The sequence below is a fragment of the Epinephelus fuscoguttatus genome, linkage group LG11 (genome assembly GCF_011397635.1).
Source record: "Epinephelus fuscoguttatus linkage group LG11, E.fuscoguttatus.final_Chr_v1".
NCBI lineage: Eukaryota > Metazoa > Chordata > Actinopteri > Perciformes > Serranidae > Epinephelus > Epinephelus fuscoguttatus.
Genome location: NC_064762.1, coordinates 32,123,950 through 32,141,774, shown reverse-complemented (window position 1 = coordinate 32,141,774; position 17,825 = coordinate 32,123,950). Strand labels below are relative to the sequence as shown.

General features: G+C 41.3%; 2 protein-coding genes across 3 annotated transcripts in view; both read left to right on the top strand.

The window, feature by feature from the left end:
- Window positions 1–11,530, top strand: part of LOC125896630 (filamin-A-interacting protein 1) — a 49,678-nt gene extending 38,148 nt beyond the window's left edge. Inside the window, exons 5-7 of one of the 2 annotated variants that reach the window (XM_049589342.1) lie at window positions 1,113–3,879; window positions 5,807–5,864; window positions 9,997–11,530. In XM_049589342.1, coding sequence (XP_049445299.1) covers window positions 1,113–3,879; window positions 5,807–5,864; window positions 9,997–10,037 — 2,866 coding nt within the window. In that variant the 3' untranslated portion in view covers window positions 10,038–11,530. Of the gene's footprint in view, window positions 1–1,112; window positions 3,880–5,806; window positions 6,497–9,996 lie in introns of those variants that run through there. The other variant, XM_049589341.1, reaches the window with a different exon arrangement.
- A 507-nt stretch (window positions 11,531–12,037) lies between these two features.
- Window positions 12,038–16,808, top strand: LOC125897027 (cell cycle control protein 50A-like). The gene is made up of 7 exons (XM_049590049.1): window positions 12,038–12,554; window positions 13,453–13,572; window positions 13,661–13,768; window positions 14,588–14,675; window positions 14,767–14,913; window positions 15,031–15,237; window positions 15,863–16,808. The coding sequence occupies exons 1-7, from the start codon at window positions 12,312–12,314 to the stop codon at window positions 16,054–16,056; spliced, it is 1,107 nt and encodes a 368-aa protein (XP_049446006.1). The 5' UTR covers window positions 12,038–12,311; the 3' UTR covers window positions 16,057–16,808.
- Window positions 16,809–17,825: the final 1,017 nt, after the last annotated feature.

Genomic DNA, 17,825 nt, shown 5'->3' with positions numbered 1-17,825 from the left:
AGACTCAGCAACAGCAACAGCAGCAGCAGTTTGGCTCCTGCTCAGCTTTAAAAACAGATATGGATCAACCTGCTCTGCATCCCAACTCTTTGGTAAGTTCAACAGAGATTCGGGGGAGGAAGTTTTTGACACAGGAGGAGTACACTGCAAACATCTGGAATCTGCGTTTTTTGATTCAAACTTGCAGAACACTTGCTGTGTTGAAACCTGTCTGATGTGACCCACATGAAAGGGAAACTGTAGCAGACTCTCTCTCAGACACACACAGAGACTCCTGCAGAGATTAGTTAAACATCTACCAACGTGAAGCTGAATTTTCTTGAACTTTGTTGGCAGCTCTGCAGTACCTCTTACTACTGCTTTATCCCAGTCATTCGGTGTGTTGTGCAAGATTCTATGTCATACAGGTACAGCAGTGAGATCGTATCTCTTCTCTGTTCTTTTGTCCTCTGACAGTGTTCAGACAGAACACTGGGTGAGGTTTAGAGATGGCACAATTGCATACAAGCTGTTTGTTCTGTGTTCTAGTGGGTGAAGCACATCCTGGCATACAACCAGATGTATAGGTGCAGTTTTTGTACACGCATACACACAAATGAAATTCTATCAGGGGTATTTTCTGCCTTGACTGTGATCAGTTGGGTAAGTCACAGCAGACATAACTGAAGCTTTCAACTCAAGACACCTGCGTGTTAATGGAGATCATGACATGTGGCTGTAATTCTTCCCTTTACTGAACTCTAAACAGGACAGCTCTGTCGGTGAGAATCACAAGTATTTGGGCCTTTATCTGCGTCTTTTTTTATTTCCTTTGTTCCTTCGCTTATCCTGTTGTTGCCTTTTATTCTGCTTGCCTGTCTCCCCATCCTGGATCAGGTGGTTATTGCTCTCATTCTGAGTCTGGTCTGGCTTTCATAGAGATGTGCAACATCTTTCCCCCATCTGATATGTTTCCTTTTCTGCGTGTAATTATTCATGTTTGTAAGTGTACTTCTAAACATTTTGATGTCAAATTAATTCAGTATTGATATCTTCTGCAGTGCCACAATGTTTTGGTTAAAATATGTTTCACATTAACACCCACTCACATCTTGTTTTCTTCTGTTTCTTAGACTCAAAAGGTTGTTGGAGCAGGAGAAGGCCTACCAGGCTCGTAAGGACAAGGAACACAGCAGGAGGCTGGAGAAGGTCAGAGCGGAACTGGTTAAGCTCAAGTCCTTTGCCCTGATGTTGGTAGACGAGCGGCAGCTGCATATCGAGCAGATTGACCAGCAGAGCCAGAAGATCCAAGACCTCACTCAGAAGCTGCAAGAGAAAGAGCAGCGTTTGACGGCGGTCAGTGACACCGCAAAGGAGGACGGACAGAAGATCCTCAAGTTGGAGGCTGAGCTGGAGCACAAAGCAGCCAAGTCTGCACAGGAACACGAGGAGATGACGGCCAAACTGGCCAACGAAGAGTCCCAAACCCGACAGCTTAGGCTGAAGCTAGCTGGTTTGGCACACAAGATTGAAGAGCTCGAGGAGAGCAACAAGGTGCTGCAAAAATCAGATGAAGACCTGCAGGAGCTAAGGGAGAAGATCAGCAAAGGGGAGTGTGGGAATTCGTCTCTCATGACGGAGCTGGAGAATCTGCGGAAGAGAGTGCTGGAGATGGAAGGCAAGGATGAGGAGATAACCAAAACAGAGACTCAGTGCAGGGAGCTGAGGAAAAAGCTGCAGAGTGAGGAGAATCACAGCAAGGAGCTGAGGCTGGAGGTGGACAAATTGCAGAAGAGAATGGTTGAACTGGAAAAACTGGAGGGGGCTTTCAGCAGGAGCAAAACAGAGTGCTCTCAGCTTCATACAAACCTGGAAAAAGAGAAACGTGTTGTGAAGGATCTGGCTGGTGAGCTGGAGACGGTGAAAACTCGGTTGAAAGAACTTGAGAGCGCTGATTCAAAGTTTGAAAAGGCAGAGATGGTCCTAAAGGATGATCTTATGAAGTTGAAATCCTTCACAGTTATACTGGTAGATGAAAGAAAAAATATGGCAGAGAGGCTTAAACAGGAAGAACAGAAAAGTGATGATCTGAGTAAGATGTTCAAAGCAGAGCAGGGCAAGGTTACAGAGGTCACAGAGAAGCTGATTGAGGAGAGCAAAAAACTTCTCAAATTCAAATCAGAAATGGAGGTCAAAGTGTCAACCCTCATTAAAGAGAAAGAGGAGTTAAAAACTAAACTTGTAAGTGAAGAGGAAAGGTGTAGGGAGATGAATACCAAACTGGGTAGTATGAAAATAAGAATGGATGGACTTGAGGAATCAGAGAGGGAAATGCAGAGAAAGTGGTCCAACAAGGACAATAACAGAAATCCAGATGACGACAACAAAGTCAAAGAGCTCACGCTAGAAATTGAAAGACTAAAGAGCAGACTCAAACAACTTGAGGTGGTAGAAGGTGATTTAATGAAAACAGAGGATGAGTATGATCTACTGGAGAAGAAATTCAGAACAGAGCAGGACAAAGCGAATACCCTTTCAAAGCTGCTGGAAGAAATGAAAAGTCAGATTGCCAGAAACAAAGCCATAGAGAAAGGCGAGGTTATGAGTCCAGAGGCTGAGCTTAGAATTCGCTGCAAGATGGAGGAGTCCAAAACCAGAGCGCTGCAGGCAGACGTCCAGGCCCTGAAGGAGAAAATCCATGAACTGATGAACAAGGAAGACCAGCTCTCCCAGCTGCAGGTGGATTATTCTGTCCTCCAGCAGAGGTTCATGGAAGAGAAAGAGAAGAAGAAGAGCATGAGCCATGACTTTGTCAACCTTACCAAAGAGCTGGAAGCCACAAAGCGCTACAGTCGTGCCTTGAGGCCCAGCATGAATGGAACGAGGATGGTCAGTGTCCCGGTTACTTCCACAGCAGTGCAGACAGATGTGATGGCCAGCGAGCCTGCTGAAGACGAGACGACGGCAGGCTTTATCCGGAAATCCGTCCTTGAGGAAAACCACTTAATGAGCAACCTCAGACAACGGGGACTGAAAAAGCCAACAGTTCTTGAACGATACCCTCCAGCTTCAGCAGAGCTCGGTGCAAGAAAGTCCTGGACATCCTGGTTGAAAAGGAAGGAGGCCGTCACACTCGGTCAGACCACTCCTGACAAGACAAATAGGGCATCCTTGCTCCATCCACCTGAGATTACCAGGCCAGGCCAGCCACTGCACATCCGAGTGACTCCAGATCACGAGAACAGCACTGCCACCTTGGAGATCACCAGCCCTCGAGCTGAGGATTTCTTCTCCAGCACCACCATCATCCCAACTCTCGGCCTTCAAAAACCTCGTATCACAATTGTCCCGAAGCCCACAACCGTAGCATCAAAGAGCAAATCCTGCGAGTTTGTAGGAGGTCTTGATCGAGCCAAATCACCTGTCACGATAACCACCATCTCCAGGGCCATGAGTCCAGAGAAGACCAACGGCTGCAGCTCTGACAGCCTTCAGTCACCGGTGTCCATCATCACAGTCAGTACCACTCCTGTGGCTGAAGCATGTGCTTCAACTGAGCCTCATGACATTCCGGCTGGCCGCACAGTGATCAAGATGACCCCAGAGAAGCAACCTGGGCTGGCACCTTTTAGGAAATACAATGGCAACAGCAACATCATCACAACAGAGGACAACAAGATCCACATTCACTTGGGTCCACAGTATAAGAGGCCTTCAGAGGGCTGCAGTAATCCAGTGTTGACACTCAGAAGCTCAGAAAGCAGCAAGGAAATGTCAACAGGAACGGTTCTCCGCTCCCCACGCCAGACCTCAATGGGGAAGACCACTCAGAGCAAAATGACAAGCAGCATAACAATCACACCAATCACCTCAGCATCCTCCAAGCCAACACAGTCAGTGGTGAGAGCTTTAGAGATCATTATGCCCTCCATCTGTCTTTCTTTCTGAATATGCCACAAGCATAAAGAGGCATAGATGACATTTTGCTTTAATCCACAAACAAAAATATCTGAACAATGTCTAATCTTTTACATTGCAGTTGCTTCTGAAATGTTTCAAAATGAAATCAGGTGGTGTGTGCTCCCTAGATAGCACTCTCTCCAGGTATAAGACAATGAATTTATAAACATACAGTCTCACTGGTATGAAACTAACACTGGAATGATCTGACATGCATTAGATCCCAGAGAGGCCTTTCCAAGGGTCTTGTATAGAAAATTTACCAACTGACAAATTCACTCCCTTTAACCAAACACGGGCAAAAAGTGGCCCATTTGGATCTTTCACTTTTTCACTTTAAGAATTTCAATTTACAGACATGCCACCCTGTTCAAACTCTTATAATATTACCCAACCTGATGTCAGTTAATAGTTGAGAGGGCCAATCCCAGTTAACTCTCACACACTCGTGTTAAATAGACCCAGAAAACACTGACTTGATAATTTGTCACCGTGTCAGAGGCTAGCCCTGTTCCAGGACCATCATCAGTAACTTGGACATTTCAGTCGCTTAAACCAAAACCTTCTGCATGGTAGGCAATCTTTTTTAACAACTGACAAGGTGAGAAAAAAAACAACACAAAATACATGATCTAGTCCTGAGCAGCAGGTCTGCAGAGTTTGTATGTTCTTCTCTTGCCAGTGTGGGTTGAGGGTGAGGTTAACTGGCAACTCTAAATTGCCTCTGTGTGTAAAGGTGTGTTAGCCCTGTGATAGACCGGCTACCGCCATATGTGTGCTGAGATAGGCCCCCTCAACCCTGCAAGAATAAGTGGGTATAGGTAATGATGGATGATTGGATGAATGACTAACTCCAACAAAGAAAGGTCTCTTCCCTTAAAGCTATTTACAGCACCACGACTAAAAAATGTAAGCCTTCTTTATATATCTGGTGGGTGAGGCCCTGCTGTATTAAGTAAGAAAGACATCCTGGAGCACTTTTGATTTTGCGTGGTTTGTATTAATCGATGAGATGTTTCTTATGATGTTCACACCTTACACATTACTTGCACAAATATGGCGGCTGGAGTGTTGTTTGGAGTATTTGCTTATGGTGAATATTTGCCCTTATAGCAGCCGTGCTAATAGTTGTGCTAAATAACTGGTGACGGCAGCTATGGCTAACTTGGTTCGCAGATAAGCACAACCGGTTGCTGGAATCGAGTGATGTGATCATAGTTAACACAAGGGCTCTGTGCTCTGAACCAGTATTAACCAAGATGGCAACACCTTACTATTTATTATACAGTCACAGCAACAAATTGCTGCTTTATTTATTCCGTTGTTTACTTTCCACAAGAAAAGACCACCAAGTTGAAAATTTCAACTCCCAGGACTAAGTGAATAGAGCAGATTTTGAGTGTTCAGGTCAATTGTGTTGCCCATGCAAATTTATATCTATTCGTACCTTTGCATTGACTTTATATGTAACCTCAATGTGCTACACTCACTTTGCATTCAGTATCAAGACACCACTGCTCAGAGTCATGCTTTTTTGTTACTTTGGACACGCTTGACATTATTTTTTTCCACCTTAAAAGCTGCTAAGAAGATTGCCTACTATCCTGTTTGTTCATATTTTCATAAATCTTCCTGTAACAAATTTTATGAGCTGAAATGTCTGTCAGAAATGTCTGAGTTATGGGGGATGGACTGTAATATGAAGTAGAGTGATCCTGGAACAGAGCTAACCAAAACCATGCTCACTGGGGAGCTCACCTTTTCTTTATGTGCAATTCCTGCATAACATAACATCTCCTGCACCTGTGTTTTTGTGTTTCTGTGATCCAGATCCTTTTTTTATTTTGCCTTGTCATTTTTTTTGCAGCCCAGTTCGGATGTGCAGTCAGCTCGGAGTGCTGCCACACGGATCCCAGTGTCAAAAGGTATGAAACCAAGCAGCAAGGTTCTGGGTGTGTCGACGGTGACAAGGTTAGAGTCGCGGGCCGAGAGCCAGTCGATGAAAATTGAGCTGAGGAAGTCGACGGTGTGCGGCTCTGCCTCTGCAGCAGGAGGCAAGAGCTGAGGGCTAAACACGCTGCCATGGCAACAACTCAATCTGAACACCTCATGATTGAGTTTGCCACCAAATCTGCTGCCAAATACGAGTCACAGGCCGCATCAGTATAAATACACAAATGGGACTATGTGTGATGTCGCCTCTCCCAACAGCTTAGCTTTCTAAACACTATTTCAGTTTATACATGTTATCAGGAAAGCTTTTATGTCATTTCAAGGGCAGGTTTTTAAGGTGTTTCATTATATTTTAATTTCCACCGAAGCATCTCTTTGCATGTCTCTTTTGCATCTGTGCATTATGTTTAACTTCATCCTGGTGATATTTTTTTTGGCAGTAACTTTAGACTTGCTCTCTCATCATTCACATTTTCATAGCATGTGTTTATTTCAACATTGCTTTTGGAGGTTTCCAGTCACTGGAGCACTGTGAATTGTTTGTGACAGAATGAATTGTCATCATTTGTGACAGGCACCAAAATAAAAATTATTTATATCTGAACCAAGTACGGCATTGCTCTGTAGAACTCATTTGTCTCTGGTGTGAGTGAGCTTTGTGAGTATTAAAAAATGGTGGGTGAGAATCAACCAGGAAACCTCCATAATATTAACCTGGCTATGCTGACAAAACAAAGCACAACTCAACAGCCTTATCAACTAATGTCTGAGCTTATGTTTCATGTGATGTACACATCACATGAGGCCTACTGTACATGTCTTGGCAACATGTTGTTTTGGATGAAAAAAGGAAGGCCTATATTTAACTTGAACAGTGTACAGTGTCTAATCTTGAGTTTGTACATTAATCTCAATAAATGCTGAATGGATAGACTTTAGTGATAACAGAAATTCTGTAGCCTATTCCATGGTAGGCCATTTTAAATACAACACATATACATGTATTTTTAGACACTGTGAGACCAATGCTGTTGTTGTCATAATCTGTGATGTCCATTGCGAATAAATGTCCAAAACTATGCATAGAAATCAGAAAACACTTCTAACTGCAGAATTTGCCTGAGGATTATCACGTTTTTAAGTTTTCTTCAGTATCAAAGTGCTCCAGTCACATGATAGTTGTCTGTATGCTCATGGGTACATTGTAAAAAGGAGCTGCTAAAGGCTAATTTGGCATACTTTTAATTTAAACAAGCAGGCTAAAAAACGGTGCCCAAGTTGGAGCCTTGGGGACTCCACAGCCCACAGAGTCAGACTCTGAAAACTCCTCATCCAAAGCAACAGAGACATTTTTTATGGAAAGACATTGTTGCTGTTCTTTTTTTTCTAATGCTCTGAGTACCAAACCCTGGATAAATATAACCAAACTGTAAGCATGGATAGATATTTATTCAATTTAAAACATTTCCAGATTCCAGACAAACAAGATACTACCAGAAATTAAGTGAGTAATTATACATTTTTGTAAATTTGGTAAGTTGGGTATGCAACTTGAAAAACACTGGGTGAAAGAGTTGGTTTTTTTTCATGAATTTTGCCAATAGATATGATTTCATTTGACTTTTTACACATGGTTGTACAAACAGGTTGTCATAAAAAACTACTTGTGCGATGTAATTTTATAGTGAAGATTTGAAAGAAGAATGGTATAAACATGAAGATGGTCTTATTCCAGGTTTACATAAATATCTACTGTCTTAAACGATATGTTTAAGTTACTGATGAACTCTACAGACTCACTGTTACATCAGGAAGATTGTTGATGTCCCCTGCTACATGATAATATGAACATTTCTGCGGTTGCAATACATATTACTGTGTATCATATTGAATTTTTCAGCATTACATAGAAGCTTCAGTATGCATTTAGCTCCCTCTCATGGACAAGTACAAAAATACAAAACGACTAAGATTTTTTTTCATAAGGAAGAAATCTGACATCTCTAAACATATAAATCAGGTTATTGCCACAGCAGCTGCCTCACACATCCTCTAATACTCATCTAACTGCAATCTTTGATTAAACAAGAATCAATAAACCAGAATAATCTGCAGGTGCAGGTGCAGGTACAGGATCATGTGTTCTGAAAGGAGACCAGGGACCAAAAGAAGTGATCTCAACAAACTCTTAATTAGCCTCTAATAACCAAACAGCTGGGAGGAAGAGAGACTTGGAAATGCTGCTGATGTAAGGAAACAAGGGCATGAAAGAGGCATCTGGAAAACAGGAGGAGAGTATAATACGCTGATTCACAACAAGCAGTGTGTTTTTGTCTCAGCTGCAGAATATTGGCCGTGACTTCCCCCGAGGCTGCTGCAAAGAGATTTAGGCGGATCAAATGCTCTTCCTGGGAGAAAGTACAGAGGCTGCGCAGGATTATAAAAATCACAGCTGAGCATGATCTTCCTGTCCGCAGTCATGCCATGGCTCTTTTCCTCTGAGAAAACTGTGTGAAACTTGATGTAGGAAAAAGACTTATAAGTCAGTACACAACTGTCAGCAGCTATGAGCAGGGCCTTAGTGATAACCTGAAAATCAATATTGTTGATGAAATGTCTGAAAACAGTGCCACGGTTTCCCAGAGCCTGAGGTGAAGTCTTCAAATTGCTTTTTATGTCCGACCAGCAGTTCAAACTCCAAACATGTTCAGTTTATAATGAAATAAACTGGAGAAAAACACTAAATCTTTGTTTTTGAGAATGTTTGGCATTTGCTTGATAGCTTAAATCAATGGTGCCCCACCTGTGGGTTGAGGGCATTACAAGGGGTCATGAGATGATTGCCTAAGTGGAAAATAAGGAGAAACTAAATTATGATACACAAAATAATGTTAATTTTACCAATATGATCTCATCCCTTCTTGTCATATTTTGACGCTTGGGTAGATGCTCCCAGTGTCATTATAGTGACACTGGTGGTGGCCTTGATGCAGACGGGGTCGCAGATTAGGTTTAAGTGACACAACTACTTGGTTACGGTTAGGGAAAGATCGTGGTTGACGTTAGTCATGTGAGTTGACAACAACTGACTAATGAATGACTAACTACTCATGTGACAAAATAATTCCACCTTCACTTTAAGTTTCACATGGGACACAAACATCAGTCGGCTGGGTCAAAGTCCTGTGCTTGTTGGACCCATCCACCTCCCCTCCTACGCGCTCTAAGTGGACTTTCTTGCTCTTAAAACCACCTCTATTGCACTGACTATCAATTAATGACACGAAGGGGTTTACATTGGAGTTTGCTTAAAGGCCAATGTGTCTCATGCAGATGCTAATGGGTGCATTGTGTGTTCATATCTGACGCCAAAGCCACTGACCAAGCAACGATTTTGACGCCATGGGGGTGAGACATGGCTGTTTTCCAGACTTTCCTCTAATCTTTGCGTCTTTGTTGTTCTTTCTACTGTTGTGCTAGACTTCCAGGCCTCTGAAATGTTTTCAAATGAAACAATCTGAGAAAATAAAATCATTCTTCAGTAACAGACATTATAGAAAAAACAACAGTGCTCTGAAATAAACATAAGGAAATGCAGCTGTTATAAGTGGTATTAGTTAGTATTAGTACCCAGCTTTGAATCCTTCAAATATGTTATATGAATTATTGAATATTCTCCTCTCTGCCTTTTTCATCTGGGAAATATAGCTTTTTTTTTTTTTACAGCTTCACTAACAACCATTAGGCTGCTGGTTTGTATTATGTTGTTTTAGCACTGCTAACTGCAGATTTGTGGCACTAATACATATCTTTGAATTGACCATCAGAGGTTGTTTGCTACAGTCAAGTGCCAAAAGAGGCTAAAATCACATTAATGCTTCAGAGTTAATGAAAATTCTCTTTGGGTTTTCTTTCCTACCAAAAACTAACTTTTCATTCAGACAGTGATTTGATTCTTTTTAATATATAGTGCCAAAATAGTGATTGGGCAGCACTCTGAAGCTAGCTTCATTAGCTAAGAAGAAAATAAATGTATTATTGAGCCAAAATGAGACTATAATGTGCCCTCTAGAAGAAAACATCCGTTGTAATTTTCCACCACAGGTCCACTGATGGACACCGCCTCGGCAAACACCAGACGCTGAGCTGAGATCCGCTGAGATGGTTGAAGCTGCAAGACACACAGTGAAGCACTTCTTCACCTTTATTCGGACCCAGTGAATTATCAGTTCCTCTTACATCTTGTTGGCAAGGCGTGATGTAAACAAGGCTGCAGTTTGAAATGAAAGAACTAAGAGCTTTCACACAGAGTGTTATCTACGTACTTTGTGCAGTTTGAGGTACAGTCACAATCTGAAATGTAGTATTCATCAGTTTGTCCAGGCTGTCCAGACTTTGTTGGCACCGCCCCCTTCTCCTTGCCCAGTTATAAATAATTTTTCCCTAAATTTTCAATCTTATCTTTTGGTTGTAGTAATCACAAAAGTTCATGAAGCTGAATCAACAAATGTACAGTGATTGCCATCTACAGTGAAGAGATCATACTTCAGACTGAATGATGAGCTGAGCGTTTCAGGGCTTGAAGTCTGAGGGGGTAGCTGAGGCAGTGGAGAGGGCCTGTTGAACAAATCCCCATCTCTTTAACCAGGCATTCATACCAAAAACAGCTCTGTGGTCAGTTGGACGGGATACCAGTGAGAGAGAGGAAAAGTTGCACCACTCCAAGTGAATCACAGTGACACCAAAACTGTGTTTATATGAAAGTCACATTGGAAGAAAACTGATGAATTCACTCATAAATGTGGCACAGAATTGATCTGAAAATAATGTTTTCCTCGTGCCTTACATGAATTACATAAAATAGAGTACAGTTAGTCAGATATTTACCGACTGAACCAAAACAATGTGTATGATATCAGAGGAAAATCTAAAATGGAAGATTTTTTAATGGAGTTTTGTGTGATGCTCTTTGACAGGACAGTTCATGGAGAGTTAAGTATATGCTGTATCATGGCAAGGACTTTTGACCCAATATCCCATCTCACCACTTGTTGCTGGCGGCATTACCCATTTATTTTGCCACAATACTCCTTTGTGTATTTAACACAGTAATGGGTAATAGTTACATCTCATATGTTCCACAGAAGGGCAGAAAAAAGCTTGTAGCTATAATTGTATATTTTTTAGATATCTTAAGGTTTAATTTCTAGAATAAAAAAGGGGCCTGTGAGTTATCTGAATGTGATAATTTGGTCCTGGAAAGACAGTTTGTCGTACAGTGGAAATGTGGTTTAATGCTGGATTTAAAAATTGCTTTTGAAAGTTACTTATGTGTATGGAAAGTAGCAAAGGGAAATCAATGGTATGCTGGTTTAAAGTGTATGTGATAGTAGGCCTATAATAAACATAAGAATATATTATTTGTGTTGATTATATACTTTTACAGCGCTTTGGGACTTAAGGATTTTGGTTTTGTTTTCCTTTGAAAAGCCCACTATAAAAAAATACTCCATTTATGTGCAGTTATTAAATACAGATGGTGAGATTTCTGACTGTTGGGACACTTGAGTAAGATATACATGATAATGCACCATGTGTACTTGAAACTACAGCAGTGGATTTGTCTGATAAAAAAATAAAATTTTATCAAGAGATGGTATTGATGACTTTCTGTGAATCATTGTTTCATCCTGCTCACAGACAGTAGCCTGGATACTCAGCATATTCCTCATCGTTTTTATCCCCAGTGGTACCAGTACAATGTTTTTTTTTGTTTAATTACATTTTAGGCAATGTCATTGTGCTGATTTCAAATGACCGCCTATAATGCTTGTTCAAGTGTTTTACGTAAACTTTTATTTCCAAGGTCAGAAATGTCAAATACTTGTTATGCGGGCTATCATCCCAGATATACTTACAAAATCTGGCTCTCTCGAAAATTATTTTGTCAAAAGGAGAAAACAGCCTTCGAAACAATGCATCATCACAAAGATTATTTCTATTGGATAGCCAATAATGGAGAGCTGCAGTACCGGAGGCCAATAATGGAAAGCTGCGGTATATATATAATTGCCGATGTTCTTGAAAGCCCACGAAGGCAGCATCAGGGCATAACTAAATTAGTGACGTCACTGCGTGTTGCGTTCTCCTCCCTCCTCCGTGTTTGTAAACTTCCTGGGGAAGCAGCCGTTGTTGCTAGCTTTGTAGCTAGCCTGTTGGTGATTATAGCAATGGACTAAATCACCAAATAACACTCCAGAAAATGACAACATAATTTTGTAATTTAAGTAACTCGTCGCCATATACCAGCGCGCCAGTTGGGCTTTAAATATTGTGTGTTGACAAGTTAGTGGCAGCGAGGAGCTAACGGCGTTAGCTGGCGAACGTTAGCAACAACTTCGTAATTTCTGGCAGAAATCATGATGGCGTCTAGTTACAACGCCAAAGACGAGGATGGGCATATCACAGTGTCCGGGCCTGGTGGTGGGTCTCTGCGGAGCAAGAAGCCCGAAAACACTGCGTTCAAACAGCAGAGACTGCCCGCTTGGCAGCCCATCCTCACCGCAGGCACCGTGCTACCAGCCTTCTTCATCATCGGACTCATCTTCATCCCTATTGGCATCGGCCTGTATGTGACGTCCAACAACATCAAGGAGTTTGAGGTAACATAACGTTATACAGCAAACCTACAGTGACAGTGCAACAATACCTATTATACACAATGACAAGGCAACACAATAATATGTGAATATTCCCTTTGGAGCTGGCTTTTACACTCAGACCAGTCACGCCAAAGTCCATGCAAGAAATGTGCAATTTATCCTTACCCCGCATAGCGACAAATTTACTGTCCTCTCTAATGTAATTATAGTATTTTCTCGAACGTTATGTTCCCCCAGTTAAATCGGCGAAATATGTGACGAAAAATCTGCTTTAATTTTAATAATAAAATCAACCACCTGCCTAAATAACATTGCTTTGTCAGTTTACTATGACTGTAATCTTATTCTAAAAAGACGTTACTAATGCGTGAAGCATGTTTATCGATGATAAATGCTTAAGCGCAATTGTCTCGACAGTGTGTCTGAAATGAAAGAAAACATTAAAATGGACGATTTTTAAATGTTCTTTTTGGCTTTTTACATGACAACAGTTCATAGCGATTTAAGAATATGCTGCACTGCCTATGAAACCACAGACACACAACAGTACTGCCCATTTATATTGCCATTTGTTTCTCCAGCGGCTTGTTCATCTTTGTTTCTGTGATTAAAAAATATTCATGTTTTGTGCTTACCACACAAGTGTAATCTGTCATTGTGTCACACAGCTACTCATGTCTGCGACCTTGTTACAGAGTGACTAATAGAGAACGTTAAAACACACCCTTAAAATGTGCTGAAGTTGTTGTTTTTTTCTTGACCTACCAACTGGATTTTAAGGACTGCAGACTTTTTGCCCTTTATCTGCTTTACACTGTCTTTTCACTCTCATGGAAAGCACATTGTTGCTATGTTTTTAAAAGTGCTGTATAGATAAAGCTTTCTTGTGTGTTTACAGGTGGATTACACAGGAGTGGACAAGTCCAGTCCCTGCTTCAACTGCGCCGAGAACTTCAGCTGGAACAGCACACGGCCCTGCACCTGCACAATACCTTTCTACCTGGAGCAGCCATATGAGGTAAGAAAATGTTACAAATATTTTTCAAAAATATTCACTAATCCAGTTTTGGACAATTTGTCTTTTATACTTTTGTCTTATTTAACAGAGCAATGTCTACATGTATTATGGCCTCTCCAACTTCTACCAAAATCACCGTCGCTACGTCAAGTCAAGAGATGACAGCCAGCTGAATGGAGACATGGAATCCCTTGTGGTGTGACTTACTTCCACTCTCTGATATCACATGACTGAGTTCACAAAGTGCCACTGAAACCGTATTATCACGCTGTTAAAGCTGCACCAGGCAACACGAAAACACAAGACTTCAACTTTAAAAGCCATAAATCCTAAGTCGGGTTATTGGTTAAGCTTCAGTGCACACAGAACAGTGTTGTCAACCAGTGTGTCAGGCTGGTGCTCTTCAATCCAAGGCCCCGAATTGGCAAATTTATACTGTCAGTGAGACTAGCGTTCCCTGGAGGAAACATTCACTCAGTATGGTCAGGAAACACTCAGCCTTAATGCAGTAAGAGTACATTTAAGGCATCGTTATAGATTAACAAATGCATCCACTGCTTTTACTTGTGCTGCATTGGCAGTCTTTAGTGGTGCATCAAACCACCTTGATGTGTGTGTGTTCCACAAATCTATTGTTTGTCTGAAGGTTTTAGCAAGCAGCAACTGTGATTTTCAGGACGAACCACAGACCAAAGAGAAACTGGTTAAGTAAGATTACTGTAATCTGTTTAGGTATCCACATGTATTAATTCATTTTCATCTTTACTCCATAGGAAAGTTACCATATCCTGTCTTAAGCACTCAGAAAGTCAATGTAAATCTGACTTAATTTTTGTTACACAGTTCCGCTCAAAAGTTTGGAAACATTTTCCTAAAGTAATGCTTTTGTTTGTCTCAAGTTAGGCTGATAAGTTGGGTGTGTTCTTGTACAGAAATATACCTGTTGCAGTTTTAAGTGTGGCCAGCAGATGCTGCCATTTGTCTTTAATCTACTTGTCGTCATCATTACTCACAGAAACCCAGTAAGGAGTGTGAGCCATATGCTTTTCATGAAAACAAGCCAATTGCACCATGCGGGGCCATTGCCAACAGCATGTTCAATGGTGAGCCAGTTTCCTGCTCTGTTTACTGACAAAATGTATGAGTATGCTTTAAAGAATAAGTACTAATCCACCCTCTTTCCTGTGATGGCAGACACATTGGAGTTGTTTTACAACGACCCCAACGGCACAAAGATACAGATTCCTCTGAACACTACAGGTATTGCCTGGTGGACCGACAAGCATGTGAAGTTCGGGAACCCTGGAGGCGGCAACTCAAACCTCACAGCCGTTTTTCAAGGTATCATGGGCAGCTTTTTTTTCTCTACCCGGATTTGGAGTTACTGACCTTTCAGCAGTAATTTGCATTTTAGTGCGAGTCATCTTCAGCACTGCTCTGTCTTCCTTTTTATTTCAGGAACAACGAAGCCGGTGAACTGGCGCAGGCCCGTCTACGAACTGGACGCAAATCCAGATAATAACGGCTTCATCAATGAGGACTTTATCGTGTGGATGAGAACCGCCGCCCTGCCAACCTTCCGTAAACTCTACCGCATCATCAACAAGAAAAACAACATGGTTCCAACTCTGCCCCGAGGAAACTACACTCTGGAGGTCGTCTACAGTATCCTTTGTGTAAAACTTAGGGGCTGCACACACTCATCAAACCCATTAAAGCAGGGGTAGGCAGTTTAATTTCGGCATCACTGGGCAAAAGTCCCATTATATTATAGCATATTGTAATACAAGTGGTCTGCGTGAACACTAGAGTTCTGCACCTTCTCTTGGCTCTGTTTTCAGGCTTTAGAAGATCTGATCTATGGCAGGAGACTTTGGCCAATCACAGGTCATTTCAGAGAGAGAGCGTTCCTATTGGCTCTTCTTTAAATGCATGGAGAATCCTGCAGAGAAAGTTGCTATTCCAGCATTGTCAACAACTGGCTCAACTGCAAAGAACCCCCCAAAAAAGATAGACAGACTTATCTGACTGTCTGACTGTTGTTAAGTTACTGTTGTGACATTTAAACCTCCATCTGGCAAGTGAAATAAATTAGAAATTTTTAAAAAAAGATTAAGATCAACTGCCTTTTGCAAAAATTCTGGGAATAGTTAAAAGAAGTTGATGAACAGGTTGATGTTGACAAATTTTCAATACAGACTAAGTTGATGGTTCCCTGAGGTCAGTTTACTGTTAACTGTTCTGTTTACTGTTCTGTTTACTGTTCCCACCTTTAACCAGTTGAACACAGATTATCCCGTGCACAGCTTTGAGGGTAGGAAGCGGATGATCCTGAGCACCATCTCCTGGATGGGGGGCAAGAACCCGTTCCTAGGCATCGCGTACATCACCGTAGGCTCTGTCTGCTTCTTCCTGGGCGTCGTCCTGCTGATCATCCACCACAAATGCGGCAACCGCAACAACAGCGCTGACATTTCTAACTGAGGCTGCGGCTGCCCTCCAGCTCACCTCTGCTGCAGTGAACAGTGATCATCTGTCAGGGTAAACTTTCATCCAGAGGCCCGACCAGTAGATAAATTTAAAAAAGCAGCCACACGTGGGTTTGAGGGTCTAAAATCACTTGTCTGGGGCTGAGTGTTTGCCAAAGTAAATGGAAAAAAGCCAAAAATGTGCAGCCACAGTCAGTGACAATCAGCCTTTGACAGATTTTCCATCTTGATACCGTGAGCAAGCATGTGTCAGACTGATTTGCTTCATGATCGACTTGCTTAAGAATAAAAATGTACTCAGAGTTCTTAATCGGGTCTTGAAAAGTAAGTAGGTTTTAATAAAGTGCATTTGGGAATTCAACAAAACCTGGGACACAGAAGCCATGTCCTCCGTATTGTGTCTGTAAATTTGGGGGCTTTAACAACCTGAGGAGGAGTTTACATTCTACAGCTACACATAAATAAAAAACACATGGTGGTTTTTAAAAAAAGTGCATTAAAATTCTATCTTAATACAACGTTTTTTTGCCATATGTACATTTAAGGAATAATTGGTCACTACACTGTAAAAAATCAGGGTAAATATTCTCTGGTTCCAGCTTCTAAAATGGGAAGGTTTGCTGTTTTTACTTGTCTTCAATTATAAAAAATTGGAATTTGGATTCTTCAGACCATACAAGGTGTTTGGAGACGTCAGTTTTTGACTTTGGGAAGTTATTATGGACTTTTTTTTTTTTTTTTACTTTATGAACCAAACAATTAATCAAAACAAATTCTCAGATTAATAGATAATAAAAATATTCACTAGCTAATTTTTAGTACAAAAAAGGAATCGCTTCACTGCCAGGGACGGAAAGCCAGCAAAATATAAACATCAACACATACCATTTGAATATTGTATTAAGAAAAAATACAAACCAATCTTTAAAGGCTGCTTTTAAGCTTTTAAGCCACAGAAAAAGAAATGCATAAATGTATATAAGATTATATCCTGGCATTATAGAGGAGCATTTAGCCCGTCACTTTTAAAGATTATATAATTGAGTGGTAATTAATATATAAATAATTCTGGCTACAGCACTTTTGAGGATGCTTGGATACTATCAGCTACATCAAATGAAAATCCAACCCAAAGCCTCAAATCCTGATTAAAAAAGCAAATCTGCGCGGGAAGGAGTCAGGAAAGTTTGGACAACTTTCCAGACCCCCTTGTAGGATTTCTAAGCTCCAAGCTGGTGCAGTTGAGGTGAGCTGGGGTGTTGTTCTGAGTCCTGAGTTGCATGCTGTGTGGCTGCGATGTATTTGTGATTATTGAGCTGCTCGAGCGGCTCGTCTTTGTGCCTCGTTTTGTCTGTGACATAAGCCCACTTTCAAACTAAAGTCATGCTTTTACTGAGTTGTAAAAAAACGCGTCAAGCAAGTTCCACGTCAGAGGGAACACAACTAACATGTTTTATTTTTTGTATTTATTTTAGAGTTAAATAAATGTTTGCAATGTAAAGGAAAGCCAGTATTTGCACGCCAGACCTCAGGGGTTTTGACTCTAAAGTGGGTTTAAAAGTGGCTTCATGGTTTGAGGAACTGTTAGTTGCGAGTCTGTAAATCTAATCCAGAAAAATATACACTGACATGACGTTGTGGCTTCATTCATTGTTGTTTACATGCAATGGTAATAGATTATCAACACAGCATGATAGAACAGTAACGCAGTATGATTCAATACATGTGATTAAATGTTAATGTGTCGCTCAACATTTACGCTGC

Bases quoted from the DNA above. Each gene is read 5' to 3' on its own strand.
- LOC125897027 (XM_049590049.1), top strand. From the start codon at position 12,312: ATGATGGCGTCTAGTTACAACGCCAAAGACGAGGATGGGCATATCACA. The intron at 13,573-13,660 runs GTAAGAAAATGT...CTTATTTAACAG, and splicing joins ACCTGGAGCAGCCATATGAG to AGCAATGTCTACATGTATTA. The intron at 14,676-14,766 runs GTGAGCCAGTTT...CTGTGATGGCAG, and splicing joins TGCCAACAGCATGTTCAATG to ACACATTGGAGTTGTTTTAC.